Here is a 24,379-nt window from a genome sequence, read left to right as displayed (position 1 = left end):
AGAGTCTCACTGAAGAAGATGCCGTCACTTATAAATGGCTCTTTACATTACTGAAGCAATGAATGAAAGGTTACGATGACGTACCAAATAACCACAACATTTATTTACTCTTTCTTCTGCTTTTAAATGTTGCTTATTTTCTAAATTGCACTCAATTGTAATTTGAAAAGTAATTTAACTTGTGAAAGGAGTGTTTCATGTAGCATTTGTCACCATTTACACTATGTACAATTCTATGTACTGTAGCTTCCGCCTATATATGCAGATTTGGGTCATTGGGGCACTATTAATGTCTGACTGATTACTGTTTGTTTCCTGCTGTTTTTCTATGTGGTTTGTGTATGTAATGTCTGAACTGCGGTAATATGTTCCTCTTCTAGGACAATAAATGTAAACTAACGTAATAATGTCTCTCTTGTATCCAGGGCCTGAACAACATCATTCACATAGACTTTGACTACAGGAAGGAGTTCATCTACTGGATAGACTCTTCCAGACCCAGCGGACGGAGGATCAACAGAATGAGACTCAATGGGAGTGACCTTAAGGTACTGCTGCTAGGGGGGAGTGATTTTATGTGTAGCATGCACTTAGCATGGAACACTCTTAACAACATAACTTGGGTTAATAGTATATGGTTCTAAAGCATTTCAATACCTCAGGTAAAATCGGGTGCACCCTTCTATAGTAATATCTATAGGAATATGAATTATCACCAGTAAATATCCAGATCAATTCAATATAGAAAACAAAATAACATTCAAATCCACATTCACATTCCCAACAGTCCTACCACACATATGGAGTGATCAGTCCCATCAAACATTGTGGGGAAAGTGAACTCAAAGGTCCTCTTGAAGAATTTTGATGTCTTCTTTCTTCATGCAATTAGATGTCGCTCTCTTTGGGCAGGCTCGCCATCCAATGAATCAACTGTAACGAAAACCTAGGGCGGCAGGTAGCTTAGTGGTTAAGAGCGTTGTGCCAGTAACCGAAAGGTCGTCCCCACAGTGACCGTACGTACATACCCCAACCAGAAGCCATGGATTACAGGAAACATCCGCACTGAGCTAAAGGGTAGAGCTGCCGCTTTCAAGGAACGGGACTCTAACCCGGACGCTTATAAGAAATCCCGCTATGACCTCCGACGAACCATCAAACAGGCAAAGAGTCAATACAGGACTAAGATTGAATCGTACTACACTGGCTCTGACGCTCGTCGGATGTGGCAGGGCTTGAAAACTATTACAGACTACAAAGGGAAGCACAGCCGCGAGCTGCCCAGTGACACAAGCCTACCAGACGAGCTAAACCACTTCTATGCTCGCTTCGAGGCAAGCAACACTGAAGCATGCATGAGAGCACCAGCTGTTCCGGATGACTATGTGATCACGCTCTCCGTAGCCGATGTGAGTAAGACTTTTAAGCAGGTCAACATTAACAAGGCCGCAGGGCCAGACGGATTACCAGGACGTGTACTCCGAGCATGTGCTGACCAACTGGCAAGTGTCTTCACTGACATTTTCAACATGTCCCTGACTGAGTCTGTAATACCAACATGTTTCAAGCAGACCACCATAGTCCCTGTGCCCAAGGACTCTAAGATAACCTGCCTAAATGACTACCGACCCGTAGAACTGACGTCTGTAGCCATGAAGTGCTTTGAAAGGCTGGTCATGGCTCACATCAACAGCATTATTCCAGAAACCCTAGACCCACTCCAATTTGCATACCGCCCCAACAGATCCACAGATGATGCAATCTCTATTGCACTCCACACTGCCCTTTCCCACCTGGACAAGAGGAACACCCACGTGAGAATGCTATTCATTGACTACAGCTCAGTATTCAACACCATAGTGCCCTCTAAGCTCATCACTAAGCTAAGGATCCTGGGACTAAACACCTCCCTCTGCAACTGGATCCTGGACTTCCTGACGGGCCGCCCCCAGGTGGTAAGGGTAGGTAACAACACATCTGCCACTCTGATCCTCAACACGGGGGCACCTCAGGGGTGCGTGCTTGGGTGCATGGCCAGGCACAACTCCAACACCATCATTAAGTTTGCCGACGACACAACAGTGGTAGGCCTGATCACCGACAACGATGAGACAGCCTATAGGGAGGAGGTCAGAGACCTGGCCGTGTGGTGCCAGGACAACAACCTCTCCCTCAACGTGACCAAGACAAAGGAGATGATTGTGGACTACAGGGGAAAAAAAGAGGACTGAGCACACCCCCATTCTCATCGACGGGGCTGTAGTGGAACAGGTTGAGAGCTTCAAGTTCCTTGGTGTCCACATCACCAACGAACTATCATGGTCCAAACACACCAAGACAGTCGTGAAGAGGGCACGACAAAGCCTATTCCCCCTCAGGAGACTGAAAAGATTTGGCATGGGTCCTCAGATCCTCAAAAGATTCTACAGCTGCACCATCGAGAGCATCCTGACTGGTTGCATCACCGCCTGGTATGGCAACTGCTTGGCCTCCGACCGCAAGGCACTACAGAGGGTAGTGCGTACGGCCCAGTACATCACTGGGGCCAAGCTTCCTGCCATCCAGGACCTCTATACCAGGCGGTGTCAGAGGAAGGCCCTCAAAATTGTCAAAGACTCCAGCCACCCTAGTCATAGACTGTTCTCTCTGCTACCGCACGGCAAGCGGTACCAGAGTGCCAAGTCTAGGTCCAAAAGACTTCTCAACAGCTTCTACCCCCAAGCCATAAGACTCCTGAACAGCTAATCATGGCTACCCGGACTATTTGCACTCCCCCCCCCCACCCCATCCTTTTTACGCTGCTGCTACTCTGTTAATTATTTATGCATAGTCACTTTAACTCTACCCACATGTACATATTACCTCAACTACCTCAACTAGCCGGTGCCCCCGCACATTGACTCTGCAACGGTACCCCCCTGTATATATAGCCTCCCTACTGTTACTTTATTTTACTTCTGCTCTTTTTTTTCTCAACACTTTTTTTGTTGTTGTTTTATTTTTACTTTTTTTGTTAAAAATAAATGCACTGTTGGTTAAGGGCTGTAAGTAAGCATTTCACTGTCATGTCTGCACCTGTTGTATTCGGCGCATGTGACCAATACAATTTGATTTGATTTGATTTGATTTAATCCCCAAGCTGACTAGGTGAAAAATCTGCCGATGTGCCCTTGAGCAAGGCACTTAACCCTAATTGCTCCTGTAAGTCACTCTGGATAAGAGCGTCTGCTAATTAATTTTTTTAAAGTAAATGTTCCGAAAGCACATTCAACCGCGTCTCAGTATGAGTGTGATGAACGGACCATTCATTATCAGTGTTTCTCTTAATATATTTCAAGGTTTTATTAGTTATTTCTAGCTTTCAATGCAGATTTCTGACAATCACGAACAATAGAAAATATGTTATAAAATGTTGCTTCCTCTACAGGGTTTACTCAAGATTGGAAATGATTGAGCTGTCAATCAAAGGTGGGACCTAAGTGATTTGCACACTTCTGATTGGTTAGGTCAGTAAACAGCGCTGTAATCAATGCTTATTTACGACACAACAATTAGCTCTCTGGTTGAATGCAACAGGTCTGTTTAATCCTGGAGGTCCATTCGGGTCATGGGATTGGAGCCCAGAACACGCAGACGTCACGGGGTCACCTGCTGGGCACCCCGTCACACCCCGTCCCCCCGTCCTCTCAACTCATTAGAATTGTATGTTGAGAGCAGGAGGTTCATTCAGCTCAATGACACCCAGGCTGTGTCCCAAATGGCACCCTATGCTCTGACATGGACCCAGTCACCCACAGTCCCTGTTTGAGCCTCCACCACACTCTTAGAAAAAGAGTAGCCATTTAACAATTGTATTTATTGCTCCATATACAAAATCTTACATTAAACAAATTATGTACATGCAAAATATCCATCTTGAAATATTTCAAACATTTTAGTGCTAGTTAGATACACAGTCCAGGGAAACCTACTCAGACAATTGTCTACCTGAGATACAGGAGAACGGACTATTGTTGGATATGGTAGCCATTTATTCCTTGTTAGAGACAAAAATGTACCTCTACCATACACAGTTAAACTGGTACAGCACTTCTACTCACGGGTGGTCAAAAATAACTAACAATGTTACGCCCCCACTAAGCCTCCAATATACTTTCCCAGTGTGCCTTGCCTTTTTGAGTGAATTGTAGAGTTACCACCCATGACTGCATGTGTTAGTGACAGAGACATGGTTGTTGAATTTGTTTATGTTCAGTCCTGTGGCTATCACCAAGTGAGTTCCTACGCAAATGTTATAATTAAAATGACTCTTTATGACAATACATTATAGACAGGCCTTTTTTTTTTGGTGCCTAGTTTAGCCTTATACAGGGGTCTGAATCTCATGGTTTACAAGCCTGCAAGTAATAATATAATAATATGCCATTTAGCAGACGCTTTTATCCAAAGCGACTTACAGTCATGTGTGCATAAATTTTTACGTATGGGTGGTACTGGGGATCGAACCCACTACCCTGGAGTTACAAGAGCCATGCTCTACCAATTGAGCTACAGAGGACCACAAAAACATAAATAAAGTAAGGTTGCAAAATTCCAGTAACTTATCCAAAATTCCCCAAAATCCTGGTTTAAGGACTCCAGATTTCCTGCTTATTCCCACCTGTTTCCAGGAAGTTCCCAACTGGGATATCTGTAAAGCTACCAGAGTTTTGCAAGCCTACCTGCGAGTCACATTATGCTGGTTTGCAAAGTGAGGTGTACTTTCTATTGGAATCCAGCCAGTGCTAGGATATCTAAAAGTTTGAATTTTTATTCACCTGCAACCTGCATTCAGAATGACTGCCAGAGTTAGGTATATTGTGAGGAGACTACCTAAGCCATTTAAACTGGAACAACCATTTCACTAACATCTGCTAAATGCAAAAACACAGATATTAAAAACTATTCTAAAAAAATCTACCTGCAGTCGTGCATGCAGGGAAATATGATAATGATGTGCGTGGTTTTGCCTAACTAGCCTAACTTCTTTAAATGTGTCAGGGCTAAAATGTTGCTGTGTTCGCGTCACATTAGCCTCAAATGGTCACCTCATTCAGATAAAGAGTACATTTACCTTGTTTTGTATTCCTGCTGCTGGCTGGCTGAGGCTCACTCCAGGCTGTCAGTTGTCACTTCACTTTTCAGAGAGTAAGGGCCAGGGTGTTGACTTCGGATCCGCAGTGTGATTGGTCAATAATCTAACGCAGCTTTTAACACATTAATTTCAGGAATTGACAAAAAAATTGTTGAAAAATACACATTTTCTAAGAGTGCACAATGCCACCAGCACCCTGCCACCCTGACACGGCTCAGCCACAACCAAAGGATTTGAGATAGATCTGTCGTTTTAGCATGGAGGTTAATTATGAGAACAGTGAATAAAGTGGACGATAGTTTAAGCCCTACAATATTACTTCTTTAAAGCATAAGATGGAATGGGCAGAGCTAGGGGATTTGTGCTCATTTACTTCAGGGTAGAGGCAAGTTAATCCCAGTGAAATGAACAGCATATGTTTCTTCTCTTTTGAGGCAAGGAAAATAATGGTGGATATTTTGCATATAGTAGTACCATATTTAGACTTCCAGAAATGGATGAGTGTTTTTCTACATACATTACAATGTGTTTTCTATGGCAATGCTTGACAATGTAATTTAGACAATGATGTTATAAGTAGCCCCCTGGGTTATAGGTAATGTTATAACTAACCCTAAACTACAATAACATTATACTGTTGCGCTGACAGAACATTACAGTGAATAATGAGTACAGTTTTTTTTGTTAATCATAGTTCTAATCTACCTCTCCAAAAACAGCTCTTAGCAAGCCTCCAGTGTCTGCGCCTCTGGTCGTTGACTCTGTGCAAACATATGGCATGTTAATGTTAAAACAGGATGATAAAGCATAATTGAAGTTAATCAGAAGCAGAAGAGGGGATTTGTAGTCGGAGTACAGCTCAGAGACCAGGGGAGCGCCTCCAGTGAGGTATATATAAGAAAGGAGCCAGCCCACCTAAATGAAAGACACAGAGCATCATTATGTTGGTTGTTTGAAATACTTCACAGCTTTTATCTGGATTGTTATTATAGTTCTATGGTCATTGTCTGTAGTCAGCAGGGTTTGGGAGACCTTACATGTTGACATTTCTCATGAGTTAAGCTTCAATTCCACATGAATAAATATTTCAAATCAATGCAACAAGAAGAGAGAGGCTAGCAGAAAACCACAGGCTCTATTAAAAGTGTTGTGTATTAACCACTCTCCCCCTCTGTCTTTTTACCGCCTCCGGAGCAACTTTCCTAACGGAAAACACTCCTCAATATGTGACATTTTGGAGACTGTTTGAAGCTCCAGTTTAGTCTAAATTACTGCTTAGGGAACAGATTTGGCAAGGCTATATATCTCTTGTAAATGAGGATAGAGAAGGCCTCAAAGCGCATCATGTCCCTTAATGGCAGATTGCATGGGTGTTGTTGGGTCTGAAATAGTGTTTCAAGGCATCAGTTTCATGTGCCAGCTGGCACTATCATTGTTTATTCCTAACAACTGGTTTGCTAATTCAAAAGCTGCCTAAACTGAGAGACATTGATTGAAAGTTCCTGTATAATTCCACCATCATTAAGATGAGGTTTTCACTTTTTTTGCAACAATCTTTAATATGTTTCGGGCATTAATCATATGATGAATGTTTCGGTTGTTGTTGTTGTTGTCATTGTCTCTGCTAGTGGCTTATCTCCCTCTCTCTTTCTCACCAGATAGTCCATCGGACTGCGGTCCCCAGTGCACTGGCCCTGGATTGGATAGGGAAAAACCTGTACTGGTGTGACATCGAGAGGAAGAGCCTGGAGGTGTCTAAAGCTAACGGCCTGTACCCCTCTGTACTGGTCAGCACTGGTATCAGGAATCCTACTGACCTGGCCCTGGATCCACAGTCAGGGTACTGTATCAGACACATTGACCTCTAACCCTAACCACACTGACCTGGCCCTGGATCCACAGTCAGGGTACTGTATCAGACACATTGACCTCTAACCCTAACCACACTGACCTGGCCCTGGATCCACAGTCAGGGTACTGTATCAGACACATTGACCTCTAACCCTAACCACACTGACCTGGCCCTGGATCCACAGTCAGGGTACTGTATCAGACAATTGGGACCTCTAACCCTAACCCCACTGACAACTTAGACAAACACTCAAGAACGCCTACACACTAAGCTGGACTGTCCGACTTTCAGCAGACAGGAGGCTTGTCATGAAGGTCCCTTCATGTTAGGACTCAATCTAGAAGAAAGTTTATTTACGTGTCAAATCACCTATTGGTGACACCACCCTTATGGGATTACTTGGCACATTGTTAAACAAATGTAATATTAAATAATGACTGTAAGTCACTCTGGATAAGAGTGTCTGCTAAATGACTAAAATGTAAATGTAAAATGTGATCATATACGGAGCAGTCTACTTTTACACCTGAGGGTTTTTCTAACGCTGAACACTAATTTTGTTTTTTTCATTGTCATTTTCCTGATGTTAACCTACCATTCTGAAGATGTTTTGTAAGTGACACCTTGTAAGACCTCTCCACATTCCTCCCTGTGTAGGTATGCATTCTGGGTGGACTGCTGTGAATCCCCTCACATCAGTCGTGTGGGCATGGATGGTCGAGGGCAGGTCGTTATCATCAACAAAGAGATCTACAGCCCCACTGCCCTCACTATAGATTACACCAACAAGAGGCTGTACTGGGCAGATGACAACCACATTCTGTTCGCCAACATGGACGGCTCACAGAGACACAAAGGTAAGGCAGAATATAATGTTGGACCTTTTCCACTATAAGGATATGTGATTAATCAGGGTTTGTACCCGGGTCTCCTGCGCACCACAAGACCATTTCAGCTCGCTGAGCCAAAGCCTAGGCATTAGATTGGGAGCTAACGCAAATCTTGAGGTCTCAGGCTAGGTTACTCATCACAAAAGTGTGATTGTCAAGCCACCTCCATTACACGTGTATGGTGTGTTTTTGTGAGATGTGCTCTCACTTTGCTCATCAACTTGCGATGAACATTTTAATGTTGTTGCTTTTCTATTGTATACATGTGCTGTTCTAATAACCAATTTCTGTGTTCATGCAAGTAACTGAACAGACAAATCCTCACTTATCAGTATCTGCAATTTGGCAGTACGCCCAGACCTTGTTTTGAGAACGAAAGATATCTCAGTTTCAAGGTCTCAGCTTAGAGAGAAGAAGCCTCATGAGGTATTGGTCTGTCACATTATGAACCAGTATTGGTCGGTCACATGAATGAAACAAAAGGGTAATGATGAATTTATTATGCTAAATCATGCAAATATAACTTGTCTGTGTATAGCCGTATATTAGACAACTGCTGGGACGGCCCCAGCAGAGCTCCTGATTGACATGTGTACTATGGTGCAATGAGTTGGTTGGAACCTATCCAGCGCGCTGACAATAAATGATGATTCCTTTTTTTTGGGGGGGTAGATCAGCATTAATATTGTAGATAGATTGTAACTTCCATCATCCCCCATATGTTATTTTTTCTCACAAATATACAGTGGGGGAAAAAAGTATTTAGTCAGCCACCAATTGTGCAAGTTCTCCCACTTAAAAAGATGAGAGAGGCCTGTAATTTTCATCATAGGTACACGTCAACTATGACAGACAAATTGAGAAAAAAATCCAGAAAATCACATTGTAGGATTTTTAATGAATTTATTTGCAAATTATGGTGGAAAATAAGTATTTGGTCACCTACAAACAAGCAAGATTTCTGGCTCTCACAGACCTGTAACTTCTTCTTTAAGAGGCTCCTCTGTCCTCCACTCGTTACCTGTATTCATGGCACCTGTTTGAACTTGTTATCAGTATAAAAGACACCTGTCCACAACCTCAAACAGTCACACTCCAAACTCCACTATGGCCAAGACCAAAGAGCTGTCAAAGGACACCAGAAACAAAATTGTAGACCTGCACCAGGCTGGGAAGACTGAATCTGCAATAGGTAAGCAGCTTGGTTTGAAGAAATCAACTGTGGGAGCAATTATTAGGAAATGGAAGACATACAAGACCACTGATAATCTCCCTTGATCTGGGGCTCCACGCAAGATCTCACCCCGTGGGGTCAAAATGATCACAAGAACGGTGAGCAAAAATCCCAGAACCACACGGGGGGACCTAGTGAATGACCTGCAGAGAGCTGGGACCAAAGTAACAAAGCCTACCATCAGTAATACACTACGCCGCCAGGGACTCAAATCCTGCAGTGCGAGACGTGTCCCCCTGCTTAAGCCAGTACATGTCCAGGCCTGAAGTTTGCTAGAGTGCATTTGGATGATCCAGAAGAGGATTGGGAGAATGTCATATGGTCAGATGAAACCAAAATATAACTTTTTGGTAAAAACTCAACTCGTCGTGTTTGGAGGACAAAGAATGCTGAGTTGCATCCAAAGAACACCATACCTACTGTGAAGCATGGGGGTGGAAACATCATGCTTTGGGGCTGTTTTTCTGCAAAGGGACCAGGACGACTGATCCATGTAAAGGAAAGAATGGGGCCATGTATCGTGAGATTTGGTGTGAAAACATCCTTCCATCAGCAAGGGCATTGAAGATGAAACGTGGCTGGGTCTTTCAGCATGACAATGATCCCAAACACACCGCCCGGGCAACGAAGGAGTGGCTTCGTTAGAAGCATTTCAAGGTCCTGGAGTGGCCTAGCCAGTCTCCAGATCTCAACCCCATAGAAAATCTTTGGAGGGAGTTGAAAGACTGTGTTGCCCAGTGACAGCCCCAAAACATCACTGCTCTAGAGGAGATCTGCATGGAGGAATGGGCCAAAATACCAGCAACAGTGTGTGAAAACCTTGTGAAGACTTACAGAAAACGTTTGACCTGTGTCATTGCCAACAAAGGGTATATAACAAAGTATTGAGAAACTTTTGTTATTGACCAAATACTTATTTTCCACCATAATTTGCAAATAAATTCATAAAAAATCCTACAATGTGATTTTCTGGATTTTTTTCTTCTCATTTTGTCTGTCATAGTTGACGTGTACCTATGATGAAAATTACATGCCTCTCTCATCTTTTTAAGTGGGAGAACTTGCATAATTGGTGGCTGACTAAATATTTTTTCCCCCATTGTATATACAGTGAGGGAAAAAAGTATTTGATCCCCTGCTGATTTTGTACGTTTGCCCACTGACAAAGAAATGATCAGTCTATAATTTTAATGGTAGGTTTATTTGAACAGTGAGAGACAGAATAACAACAACAAAAATCCAGAAAACGCATGTCAAAAATGTTAGAAATTGATTTGCATTTTAATGAGGGAAATAAGTATTTGACCCCCTCTCAATCAGAAAGATTTCTGGCTCCCAGGTGTCTTTTATACAGGTAACGAGCTGAGATTAGGAGCACACTCTTAAAGGGAGTGATCCTAATCTCAGCTTGTTACCTGTATAAAAGACACCTGTCCACAGAAGCAATCAATCAGAACCCAAACTCTCCACCATGGCCAAGACCAAAGAGCTCTCCAAGGATGTCAGGGACAAGATTGTAGACCTACACAAGGCTGGAATGGGCTAAAAGGCCATCGCCAAGCAGCGTGGTGAGAAGGTGACAACAGTTGGTGCGATTATTTGCAAATGGAAGAAACACAAAAGAACTGTCAATCTCCCTCGGCCTGGGGCTTTATGCAAGATCTCACCTCCTGGAGTTGCAATGATCATGAGAACGGTGAGGAATCAGCCCAGAACTACACGGGAGGATCTTGTCAATGATCTCAAGGCAGCTGGGACCATAGTCACCAAGAAAACAATGGGTAACACACTATGCCGTGAAGGACTGAAATCCTGCAGCACCCGCAAGTTCCCCCTGCTCAAGAAAGCACATATACATGCCCGTCTGAAGTTTGCCAATGAACATCTGAATGATTCAGAGGAGAACTGGGTGAAAGTGTTGTGGTCAGATGAGACCAAAATCGAGCTCTTTGGCATCAAGTCAACTCGCCGTGTTTGGAGGAGGAGGAATGCTGCCTATGACCCCAAGAACACCATCCCCACCGTCAAACATGGAGGTGGAAACATTATGCTTTGGGGGTGTTTTTCTGCTAAGGGGACAGGACAACTTCACTGCATCAAAGGGACGATGGACGGGGCCATGTACCGTCAAATCTTGGGTGAGAACCTCCTTCCCTCAGCCAGGGCATTGAAAATTGGTCGTGGATGGGTATTCCAGCATGACAATGACCCAAAACACACGGCCAAGGCAACAAAGGAGTGGCTCAAGAAGAAGCACATTAAGGTCCTGGAGTGGCCTAGCCAGTCTCCAGACCTTATTCCCATAGAAAATCTGTGGAGGGAGCTGAAGGGTCGAGTTGCCAAACGTCAGGCTCAAAACCTTAATGACTTGGAAAAGATCTGCAAAGAGGAGTGGAACAAAATCCCTCCTGAGATGTGTGCAAACCTGGTGGCCAACTACAAGAAACGTCTGACCTCTGTGATTGCCAACAAGGGTTTTGCCACCAAGTACTAAATCATGTTTTGCAGGGGGGTCAAATACTTATTTCCCTCATTAAAATACAAATCAATTTATAACATTTTTGACATGCGTTCTTCTGGATTTTGTTGTTGTTATTCTGTCTCTCATTGTTCAAATAAACCTACCATTAAAATTATAGACTGATCATGTCTTTGTCAGTGGGCAAATGTATAAAATCAGCAGGGGATCAAATAATTTTTTCCCTCACTGTATATAAATATACATATACATACATATACACATACAGTTGATGTCGGAAGTTTACATACACCTTAGCCAATTACATTTAAACTCAGTTTTTCACAATTCCTGACATTTAATCCTAGTAAAAATTCCCTGTCTTAGGTCAGTTAGGATCACCACTTTATTTTAAGAATGTGAAATGTCAGAATAATAGTAGAGAGATTGGTTTATTTCAGCTTTTGTTTCTTTCATCATATTCCCAGTGGGGTCAGAAGTTTACATACACTCAATTAGTATTTGGTAGCATTGCCTTTAAATTGTTTAATTGGGTCAAACGTTTCGGATAGCCTTCCACAAGCTTCCCACAATAAGTTTGGTGAATTTTGGCCCATTCCTTCTGACAGAGCTTGTGTAACTGAATCAGGTTTGTAGGCCTTCTTGCTTGCACACATTTTTTCAGTTCCTCCCACACATTTTCTATAGGATTGAGGTCAGGGCTTTGTGATGGCCACTCCAATACCTTGAGTTTGTTGTCCTTAAGCCATTTTGCCACAACTTTGGAAGTATGCTTGGGGTCATTGTCCATTTGGAAGACCCATTTGCGACCAAGCTGTAACTTCCTGACTGATGTCGTGAGAAGTTGCTTCAATATATCCACATCATTTTCCTTCCTCATGATGCCATCTATTTTGTGAAGTGCACCATCCGTCCTGCAGCAAAGCACCCCCACAGCATAATGCTGCCACCCCCGTGCTTCACGGTTGAGATGGTGTTCTTCGGCTTGCAAGTTCCCCCTTTTTCCTCCAAACATAACGATGGTCATTATGGCCAAACTGTTCTATTTTTGTTTCACCAGTCCAGAGGACATCCAAAAAGCACAATCTTTGTCCCCATGTGCAGTTGCAAACCGTAGTCTGGCTTTTTTATGGCGGTTTTGGAGCAGTGGCTTCTTCCTTGCTGAGCGACCTTTCAGGTTATGTCGATATATGACTAGTTTTACTGTGGATATAGATAATTGTGTACCTGTTTCCTCCAGCATCTTCACAAGGTCCTTTGCTGTTGTTCTGGGATTGATTTGCACTTTTCGCACCAAAGTACGTTAATCTCTAGGATACAGAACGCGTCTCCTTCCTGAGCGGTATGGCTGCTGCGTGGTCCCATGGTGTTTATACTTGCGTACTATTGTTTGTACAGATGAACGTGGTACCTTCAGGCGTTTGGAAATTGCTCCCAAGGATGAACCAGACTTGTGGAGGTCTACAATTATTTTTCTGAGGTCTTGGCTGATTTCTTTTGATTTTTCCATGATGTCAAGCAAATAGGCACTGAGTTTGAAGGTAGGCCTTGAAATACATCCACAGGTACACCTCCAATTGATTCAAATTATGTCATTTAGCCTATCAGAAGCTTCTAAAGCCATGACATAATGTTCTGGAATTTTCCAAGCTGTTTAAAGGCACAGTCAACTTAGTGTATGTACACTTCTGACCCACTGGAATTGTGATACAGGGAATTTTAAGTGAAATAATCTGTCTGTAAACAATTGTTGGAAAATAACTTGTGTCATGCACAAAGTAGATGTCCTAACCGACTTGCCAAAACTATAGTTTGTTAACAAGAAATTTGTGGAGTGGTTTAAAAACTAGTTTTAATGACTCCAACCTAAGTGTATGTAAACTTCCGACTTCAACTGTACATACATATAAATACATGTACATACATATATATACATATCCTTTTTATAAATATATTTCCCTTCAGTACTTTCCAACCCCACCACCCCTTCCCTAATTGGAGTAAACTAATGAACAACAATGCTTAGGCCTCTACTTCCAGCTTATACATTCCTATATACATTTTATGGACACAGTCAATTTGAAAATAATTATATTTTGTTTGTTTTTACTCCTGAACTTCCTCTACCCTCAACCTCTCCGATCATTTTCATGATGTCCATCCGGTTTGCTTCTATATGCCATATCTTTCTAACTGTGCTCTTTCACAAAAGCTCTCAACCTATAACCTATATTATTATGATGGACACAGTATGCTTTACATTAGATATCTTGTTGTTATTAGTTGTTAGTTGTTATTAGTCCCATCCTTCAACTCCATTCAACACCACCCATCTATCTCTTAACAACATCCATATTGGATTTCTATTTGCCATATATTTCTCAACTGTACTGTACTGTGAACCTTTCTATTCTTATTGTTTCTACAGATTGTAAATTGAAAATAAACATTTTTGCTAAAAGTATTATTATATTATTGATCGATTGGCTATGACTTTTCAGATCACCCAGTAGTGCTATGATAATTTACGATTGACTTCGAGTGTCCCTGTGTAAGAATTTCCACGACAAACTAATGATGGGTCTACTTTTTTGTATTGTGTCTCTCTCCAGTGTCCTATGATCACATCCAGGGGGTGATGGGTCTGACACTGTTTGAGGACTTTGTCTACTGGACAGATGGGAAATCCAAGTCACTCCGACGAGCACATAAAACTACTGGGGCCCAAGGAATTGAGCTGCTCAACTCCTGGCAAGCCATCAAATCCGTCAAAGTTTACCATTCACTACGCCAACCTGAAGGTAGAGTAACCCACCCAGCACAGCAGTCCCCTCACCTACCCACCTGCCAACACATAGCCATGGACATATACTCTGTGGTTACAGAGGTTATTACAATTATATAGTTTATGATATCATTATATAGGATGTGATTAGATAAGGCATGGTATTAAGAATGTGGCTAATGTTCTATTTAATTGTGTTGTCATTTCGGTTTTGTCCTCCCCCACCCTCTCTTTCTCTCTACCCCCTCTCTATCTGTGCAGTGCCCAAGCACCAGTGTCAGGTGGCCAATGGAGGATGCAGCCACTTGTGTCTCCTTTCTCCCGGCGGGGAACACAAATGTGCTTGTCCAACTAATTTCTACCTTGCTGCTGACAGCAAGACCTGCCTCTCCAACTGCACTGCAAGTCAGGTCAGTGCCTATCGCCTCTCACACGCCTCAGCACTTGTAGATATGGTAACTCTTTTTGCACAGTCTATTATTCTATTCTGTTTTCCCTCAAGGCAGATCTGCTGTTTCATGCCTTTTCTCTTTGTTTATCACACTTCTTTCCCTTCTTTCCTGCCATGCTTCTGTAGCTTAAGTCCCGTAAAAATAGTAGTTGCTTGTTTTGCTTTGCTTTGAACAACAGTTTTTGTGTTAAGTTAGAATTCTGTCTGGTTAATTTTGTATTCTGTAGTTCCGCTGCGGGACCGACGAGTGTATTCCTTTCTGGTGGAAGTGTGACACTGTTGATGATTGTGGCGATGGATCAGATGAGCCTGCTGACTGTCGTGAGTATCATGTTTTCTCATTTCATACCAACTATGCATTACTGGACTTCTATGCATTACCAACTATGCATTACTGGACTTCCTGGGGATGCTGGTATGGTAGGCTACATTCACACTGAGCAAATTTAGGGGTTTTAATCTATTATAATCGTGTCAGTCAGCGCGGCTATAGTAGGGATTGATTGTAGCTTAGTGTTAAATTAAAATCTCCCTACCATCATATCTAAACCAATACGACACCAATGTCAATAAAACTTTGCAAATCAACTTGATTGGAGGTACACGACACACTCCGGACGTTACTGAGAACCACATACCGGATTTGTAACAGGGCTGTTAGCATTAGGAAAGAAATAGAATTACTTGCCTCGACCTAGCTCAACATCTAGGCGTTGGATAAGAACGAGACTACAGCGTCCATAAAGTAACCATTAGACTTGCCACCTTTCGGACTGAATACGTTTGTAGTGGCAACAGTTTTGATAAAATTGATAATTTATCGCTCTCAGGTGCCCATTTCTGTACATTAAGAACCAATGATGTGCTAACTTTTTGTAGCATTTCTGACACTGCTAACATCTTTTTTAGCCAAAGCTCAGAGTTCTAACACCGGGACCAACAACTATGTTGCTAGTAGCAGGATAGCAGCTGTAGCTAGCTAGCTAACACCAGTCGGATGAGAAGCAAGCTACAAGCAAAGGAAGTTAGCTAGCTGGGTATATTTAGCTGTAGAAGGTTTTTCATATGGCTGAAGTCATCTGTGTAAACTAAATCAGAGCATAAACAAATAAGCTAGCGAACGTCCTTGGCCGCTATTATAGCCAGTTAGCTAGCCAACTAGCCAGTAGTTACAAGCCAACGAGACTGTGCCATAGCTGAATAGATCGTGCATCAACCACAACTCAATGTTGACAATATATCTTAGTTAGCTAAATTCTTCCATAGAGCATACAGTGGCTTGCGAAAGTATTCACCCCCTTGGCATTTTTCCTATTTTGTTGCCTTACAACCTGGAATTAAAATTGATTTTTGGGGGGTTTGTATCATTTGATTTACACAACATGCCTACCACTTTGAAGATGCAAAATATATTTTTTTTGTGAAACAAACAAGAAATAAGACAAAAAACTGAAAACTTGAGCGTGCATAACTATTTACCCCACCAAAGACAATACTTTGTAGAACCAACTTTTGCAGCAAATAAAGCTGCAAGTCTCTTGGGGTATGTCTCTATAAGCTTGGCACATCTAGCCACTGGGATTTTTGCCCATTCTTCAAGGCTAAACTGTTCCAGCTCCTTCAAATTGGATGTGTTCTGCTGGTGTACAGCAATCTTTAAGTCATACCACAGATTCTCAATTGGATTGAGGTCTGGGCTTTGATTAGGCCATTCCAATACATGTAAATGTTTCCCCTTAAACCACTCGAGTGTTGCTTTAGCAATATGCTTAGGGTCGTTGTCCTGCTGGAAGGTGAACCTCCGTCCCAGTCTCAAATCTCTGGAAGACTGAAACAGGTTTCCCTCAAGAATTTCCCTGTATTTAGCGCCATCCATCATTCCATCAATTCTGACCAGTTTCCCAATCCCTGCCGATGAAAAACTTTCCCACAGCATGATGCTGCCACCACCATGCTTCACTGTGGGGATGGTGTTCTCGGGGTGATGAGAGGTGTTGGGTTTGTGCCAGACATAGCGTTTTCCTTGATGGCCAAAAAGCTCAATTTTAGTCTTGTCTGACCAGAGTACCTTCTTCCATATGTTTGGGGAGTCTCCCACATGCCTTTTGGCAAACACCAAACGTGTTTGATTATTTTTTTCTTTAATCAATGGCTTTTTTTCTGGCCACTCTTCCGTAAAGCCCAGCTCTGTGGAGTGTACGGCTTAAAGTGGTCCTATGGACAGATACTCCAATCTCCGCTGTGGAGCTTTGCAGCTCCTTCAGGGTTATCTTTGGTCTCTTTGTTGCCTCTCTGTTTAATGCCCTCCTTGCCTGGTCCGTGAGTTTTGGTGGGCAGCCCTCTCTTGGCAGGTTTGTTGTGGTGCCATATTCTTTCAATTTTTTAATAATGGATTTAATGGTGCTCCATGGGATGTTCAAAGTTTCGGATATGTTTTTATAACCCAACCTTGATCTGTACTTCTCCACAACTTTGTCCCTGACCTGTTTGGAGAGGTCCTTGGTCTTCATGGTGCCGCTTGCTTGGTGGTGCCCCTTGCGTAGTGGTGTTGCAGACTCTGGGGCTTTTCAGAACAGGTGTATATATACTGAGATCATGTGACAGATCATGTGACACTTAGATTGCTCACAGGTGGACTTTATTTAACTAATTATGTGACTTCTGAAGGTAATTGGTTGCACCAGATCTTATTTAGAGGCTTCATAGCAAAGGGGGTGAATACATATGCACGCACCACTTTTCCGTTAATAATGTTTTAGAATTTTTTGAAAAAAGTTTATTTATTTATTTCACTTCACCAATTTGGACTATTTTGTGTATGTCCATAACATGAAATCCAAATAAAAATCAATTTAAATTACAGGTTGTAATGCAACAAAATAGGAAAAACGCCAAGGGAGATGAGTACTTTTGCAAGGCACTGTAGCTAGCTAAGTAAAGTTCATAGTCAACACCAAACTTTGCTATCTTATAATTCATGCAATGGGCATTTCTTATCTAGTTACTCCGGCATGAAACAGTCAAGCTGGCTAGATTAGTAGCTATGTCATCATTTCATCAAGCAAGACCAGCCTCTTGCAACACAAACTGTAGCTGATAAAACACATTGTCTTGCTAAGAAATAGTTAGCTATGTTGAATCTAAACCTGGCCAATGCACATGCAAGTAGTGCATCGGCTGTGCAATGCACTGAGTGTACACATGCTGGCTAGCTAATTAGCTAGATCAACACATGAGTCAGACACGTTGCTGTTAGAGCATCCTGAACAAATTCCAGCCCTTATCTTATAACGCATTAATTCAGTACAACCCTCTTGTCAATGCAATTTTCTTTTTGCCATTTTAATCCAAATTTGCGTTGACTAATCAACAGTGTCAAGTTACTTTTCACTGTGCTCCCAGAAATCTGAACCCAGTAAGCAAAATTAAGTTTAAAATACGTATTCTCCAGAGGTTGAAGTTCGGTTCATTTTAGGTTCTGAATGAATGGTAAAAATACTTATTTTCAGGAAGTTTAAAATATGTATTTTCCAGACACTGAAAATACGTTTTTTTCTGGATGTTGAAAATACATATTTTCCGGACGTTGAAATCGGGTTCCTTTTTTGGTTCTGAATTTATGTTGAAACAAATTGTTATACTGTACTGTAATGTACTGCAGTCTGCTGTGCTCTCCTTGGGGACCACCAGATGTTTGTTGTAGCTCTGAACTAGCTATTCAAGAGCTTGGGGATGGGTTGACAAGTTGAATCAGGTGTGCTAGCTCTGGAATAGATCAATTGCATGGAACGGCATGGAGAGGTTTGAGAACCACTATTCTACTGTACTGTGCTGTCCAAACTTGTGAAACATAGAGGTCAATGATTGGTTCAGATTTGGTCTTACTGGACCAAATTTGAACCAATCATAGACGTCTATGATTGTTTCAGATTTTCCCACGACCAGACCAAAAATCTATGTGGACGAGATTCCCTAAAAACACGCTACTTCGATACAGCTAAGACTTTTTCGTAGCAGGTTAGAAGAACTTACGCAGCAGGTTAGGAAAATTAACGCAGCTGGTTAGGAGAATTTACGTAGCAGGTTAGGAGAATTAGGTTAAGGTTAGGAAAAGGGTTTGAGTTAGCGAAAATGCTATCCTAACCTGCTATGAAAAGTCACTTTGTATCGAAGTGGCATGTTTTTAGGGAGTCCCAGCCATGGACGTTGAAATCAAGTCCGGAACGCACCAAAAAAGATGGTGTCCGGACATGACCAACAAAATACCGTTGGCGTAAGTCCCCTTAGTGAGAAGTAGCCATCACCAGGTAAAAAACTGGAGGGGGGTCATGTCCGGAAATGTATTTCTTTCCAAATGCTCATTCAGCCTGTTTATTCAGTACTTTGAGAGTCACTTACGGCAGGTAGCTTAGTGGTTAAGAGCATAGTGCCAGTAACCGAAAGGTCGCTGGTTCTAATCCCCGAGCCGACTAGGTGAAAAATCTGTCGATGTGCCCTTGAGCAAGGCACTTAACCCTAATTGCTCCTGTAAGTCGCTCTGGATAAGAGCGTCTGCTAAATGACTAAAAATAAAATAAAAAATAAAAAATACTTACAGGAACTGGTATGTGCTTAATATAAAGCAGTTTTTGATATTCACCCCCCTCCCCTCCTTAAAGGGACAATCCAGTTATTTTGCATAAATGCAAATAGCCATGTCTATGAAGTAATAGTACAATTCACGCACCTATCAATATAACGCATTGCCATCCCTACTGCCTCTGATATGGCGAACTCACTATACACAAATACTGCGTTTGTAAATGATGTCTGAGTGTTGGAGTGTGCCCGTCTGTCCATAAATAAATAACAAACTAGGAAATTGTGGTTTGCTTAATATAAGGAATTTGATGTGTAGCATTTACTTTTTACTTTTTCTCCAGTATGACAATTGAGTACTTTTCATAGCACCATACTTAAGTACATTTAAACCTGGATACTTTTAGACTTTTACTCAAGTAGTATTTTACTGGGTGACATTTTCTATTAAGGTATCTTTACTCAAGTATGACAATTGAGAACTTTATCCACCACTGCCGATAGCGATGCAACTTAAGCTTACGAGTGTTTTAACAATGCATTGTTTCTATAACGGCCAAAGACACCACGTAGGGAGAACTTTCAATAAGTTTGTCGTTAGAGTATGTGTCGATACTGATAGAAAGGCAGCGCTGCTCTCGAATCAGTGTTCTTCATTCAAATCTTACCTTAACATTAAATACTGATGACAGATCAGCTCCTACAAATAAATTGTCACCTATGGCCACAAATATCGAGGCGGATTATTCTAATGCATAGGCTATGAACAGCTTCTACCTTCAAGACATAAGACTGCTAAGTAGTTAGTTAAATAGTTAACCAAATAGCTACCCGTATCATTATTTTTTTGACTCATCACATACACTGCTGCTACTGTTTATTATCTATCCTGTTGCCTAGTCACTTTATTCCTAGTTATATATACATTAGTACCTCAATTACCTCATACCCCTGCATATCGACTCGGTACTGGTACCCGGTGTATACAGTGAGGGGAAAAAAGTATTTGATCCCATGCTGATTTTGTAGCCCACTGACAAAGACTATGTAGCCTACTGTATTGATATTTTAATTCAGTCATCTCGGTTTCCATTTGAAGCATATTTTTACCCTTTGCTTGTTTATAACAATTGCAAAGACATTGGCAACTTTATATTGTAGTCAACTTTGTTCTGCAACTTTAGTAACAATGGTTTTGGGAAACAGCTCTGAGATTTACCAATGCACCTACGAAGGTTCTAACAATGAACTTAGCCTTAAGTTGATTTTGGGAAACCGGGCCCTGGATAGGGCTGTCGCGGTAACCATATTACCGCCCAACCAACAGTCACGAGTCATGACAACAGTCAAATTCCCTGTGACCGTTGGTCATGGTAATCCCATCCAAAACTGTGCAAATGAATGGAGCTGGTGGGTAGCCTACCAAACTTGCTAACGGCCCTCGCTAATGGCCTGGATGAATTTGAATAACCTAAATTATGAGGACAAATGAGGATGGGAGCTAGAGTCCCATTCTGAAATGGACACAGGACAGCCCCGAACCCAATATGCATGAATATATTTTTTGAACCGTTCTGAAAGGACCTAAAGGACAACCAGACCCATCTCCTTTTGACCCGGTCCAATCCGAGTGAGGAAAGCAGCAGAAAAGCCAATTGTTTTGCTACTTTATTAAACCGGAGCAATGGAGAAAGGGAGAGAGAGAAACAGCTACAGAGCAAGCAGCTGTAGGCTATAAGGACAGAGTCCGTGCAGTGTGTGTGTGTGTGTGAATGTGTGTAAGACACTGGAGGCTCGGAGCACCGGAGCAGGCAGGCAGGTTTGAGTAGGTTTGAATCCTAAGCAACCTGCATACACATTGTCTGAAGAACAATAGACCAACATAGCTGCTATAGTACTTCAAAGTTGTTCGCTGGAAAACCTTGGTAGAGCATGGGTGGAGAAGGCATTGTGATGCTCATGTGAATTTACTTTATTTTTCCGCTTCAGACCAATGCCTACTTCTCACTTAAAATGCAGTTTTTTGTTTTTAATAATCTTTGAAACTATATTTTTTATTACATTTTACTGTGATCTCAAAAATGTTCTAGGATATTGCTGTATATTTTCAAATGTGGAATATGTATTAAATGCTCGTTAACATTTGCTACTTAGTAACACATTTTATTTTAGGGATATTTTCAGAAATGCAAGAACTGCTGTTTTACATTAAGTCTTTTTTTAAATTACAAATGTATAGTTTATCACCATACGTGAGCATACATAATGTTCAGTGTACAAGCACTGTAATTAGCTGGTTTGCATTCCCTGAGATAACGTTGCTAATACATTTTCATGCAGCTGAATTCAAATGTCAGCCTGGGCGGTTCCAGTGTGGCACTGGCCTCTGTGCTCTTCCTCCATTCATCTGTGATGGAGAGAACGACTGTGGAGACAACTCAGATGAGGCCAATTGTGGTAAGGAGGAAGACTGGGGATATTACTATAGAAATTGAATGCCTAGAACAGGAATTCCCATGCACGTAGATGGGTGAAGTCAAATTGCTGTGGGCTGAGGGGCTTCCCAGTTCTGTCAATTATATCTCGAGGGTTGTTACTGTGCTTCACACTGAGTCTGTCTGTAAGAGTCTGTCATCTGTTGATATCTGGCCACAATAGCATGTCGATTAAAGAAGAACACTGTGGTTGTTAATGTCCTTCACACCAACCCTGTTGATGAGAAAATAAGCTTCATACCTTTCTTACTGCTTGATACCTTTTAAGAAATGTTGTTGCAATATAAGTATGGATTTCTGTCACAATAAAAAGCCCATGTGGGGATGTTCTTTAATTTCAAAGCATTGTAAAACATTTTATTAGCTTGTTCTTGGCTTAGCCAACATAACTTTCACTTTACCTTAAGGTGATACAGCCCTTTTGTCCTGCATATTTTCTTTGATGGATGCTTTTCACCTTAAATGGATGCTCTATCAGTTCTACCTCTTCTCCTCCATTTTGTCTTTCAGAGACGTACATCTGTCTGTCAGGGCAGTTCAAATGCACCCGGAAACAGAAGTGTATCCCTCTAAACCTTCGCTGTAATGGACAGGACGACTGTGGAGACGGAGAGGATGAGACAGAATGTCGTAAGAAGAAGAACCTTCTGGATTAGTACCTGACGGATTGTTTTAGGAATCTTTAGGATTACTTTTTGTTTAATCGCTTTTTCCCCAATGAAGAGTGAGATGGAACTTATTATGTGAAGGTTTGACAAGTTGAGACAAGGTCCTTACCAGTGAATTTATAGTAAAGCTCAGACAGCCTACCCTTATGTGCTGCCTTAAATAATATCGAGTCAGATAGTGATTAGGTATTCCAAAGGCATGCTTGATTAGCCCTTTCCCTGTGTGAGAGGATTAGCTATCATTGAATTAGTAAGTGAAAGAGAGAACAGAGAATAAAGAGAGGTATGTATCTTCTGTGAGTGTAATTCTAGCTATCAGCAGTAGCATTATACGTCAGACAAATGTCTGTGGGTTGCTACATTTGTTTTGCCTGCCTGTGATTTTAAGATGGAGTGAGTGTCACTATCAAGTGAGAGTCAGCATAAAAGCCTTGATTAAGTAGAGGTATATAATTACTTCAGCCTTCTCGATACACTGTACGAGTTGTATGCATTCTCACTTTGAATTAGACTGTAAAATATCTTATGAGGAGCACTGTGCCAATCAAAAGATAATGGTACAGATGTGGGATCTTAATTTGAGCCAGTTTTCTAGAGCAGGAAAATAATCCTGCGTTAACAGGAAATGTGAATTATTATGTGGATTATAATTAATGGCTATTTTTGTAGGGGTTGATACATTTTTCTTCAGGGAAAATCAAGTCTGAAATTTGAAAGTGTAAATAACAAACTTCAGAAGCCTTTTTAAACCTCAAATACACTACACATTTTAAATGTCCTGCATTGCAGAAAAGTTATCCTGCAACAGGGTGATCAAATTAAGATCCTTCATCTGTAGCTGCAACTGTGATAATGGGAAGGTAACAGAAGACAACTGCTGCTGCTTTTGGCATGCAGTGATACTATACCACAGTTGGTATAGTATCTGACTTCGATTGTCTAGCCTGCATATATGGTATATCGGTTGAACTGTTTATTGTGTTAGCCTGTTTGCAAGTCAGTTATTTCTGAGTCAGAGGCTGATAATAATAATAATAGTTATTATTATTGTTATTATTATTATTATGATGATTACATCTGTAAGGTATAGTAATACATGTTATTAACGCAGCAATTTTTCTCTCTGTTCCTGCCTCTGTTATTAAATTATAGGTATTTTACACCGCCTATCTGGCCTGTTAATGTGATCAAGGCTGTTCTTCTGTTAACACTGTCAATAATAGTGTTTGCTCATCTCTCACTCATTATGACTCTCTCTCTCTCTCTCTCTCGGTCTCTCTCTCTCTCTCTCTCTCTCTCATGGTCTCTCTCTCTCTCTCTCTCTCTCTCTCTCTCTCTCTTCTCTCGGTCTCTCTCTCTCTCTCTCTCTCTCTCTCTCATGGTCTCTCTCTCGCTCTCTCTCTCTCTCTCTCTCTCTCTCTCTCTCTCTCTCTCTCCCTTCCTCCCTCCCTTCCTCTCTCCCTCCTTGGCCTGGTGTAAACCTGGACCCCCTCCTCTCCACAGCGGAGAGCACCTGTTCCCCGGACCAGTTCCAATGCAAGGCCTCCATGCACTGCATCTCCAAGCTGTGGGTGTGTGACGAGGACCCAGACTGCACGGACGGGTCAGATGAAGCTAATTGTGGTGAGTGGGGGAGCGCTTAAATCATAAATCAAACCAGTCCTCTAGTTTTATTGAGCCTCGGTTGAAATCGTGAAATCGTGACACATGGGCACATTCTCTTCTGCTCTGTGCTGATTGAGTTGAAGCAGCCATAAAGAATGTCTACTGGTAGTTTATCACCACAGGATGTCAGATTTGTCAGTATTGTGTA

General features: G+C 41.8%; 1 protein-coding gene across 1 annotated transcript in view; it reads left to right on the top strand.

The window, feature by feature from the left end:
* Positions 1-24,379, top strand: part of LOC121554930 (low-density lipoprotein receptor-related protein 1B-like) — a 331,365-nt gene that overhangs the window by 258,924 nt on the left and 48,062 nt on the right. The window contains exons 52-60 of the mRNA XM_041868634.2: positions 426-548; positions 6,793-6,974; positions 7,644-7,843; positions 14,202-14,390; positions 14,636-14,784; positions 15,053-15,146; positions 21,744-21,860; positions 22,409-22,528; positions 24,070-24,189. Coding sequence (XP_041724568.2) covers positions 426-548; positions 6,793-6,974; positions 7,644-7,843; positions 14,202-14,390; positions 14,636-14,784; positions 15,053-15,146; positions 21,744-21,860; positions 22,409-22,528; positions 24,070-24,189 — 1,294 coding nt within the window. The remainder of the gene's footprint in view (positions 1-425; positions 549-6,792; positions 6,975-7,643; positions 7,844-14,201; positions 14,391-14,635; positions 14,785-15,052; positions 15,147-21,743; positions 21,861-22,408; positions 22,529-24,069; positions 24,190-24,379) is intronic.

The sequence above is a fragment of the Coregonus clupeaformis genome, chromosome 40 (genome assembly GCF_020615455.1).
Source record: "Coregonus clupeaformis isolate EN_2021a chromosome 40, ASM2061545v1, whole genome shotgun sequence".
Classification (NCBI taxonomy): domain Eukaryota; kingdom Metazoa; phylum Chordata; class Actinopteri; order Salmoniformes; family Salmonidae; genus Coregonus; species Coregonus clupeaformis.
The sequence above is the reverse complement of the archived record's forward strand: the minus strand, read 5'-3'. Positions and strand labels throughout refer to the sequence as shown.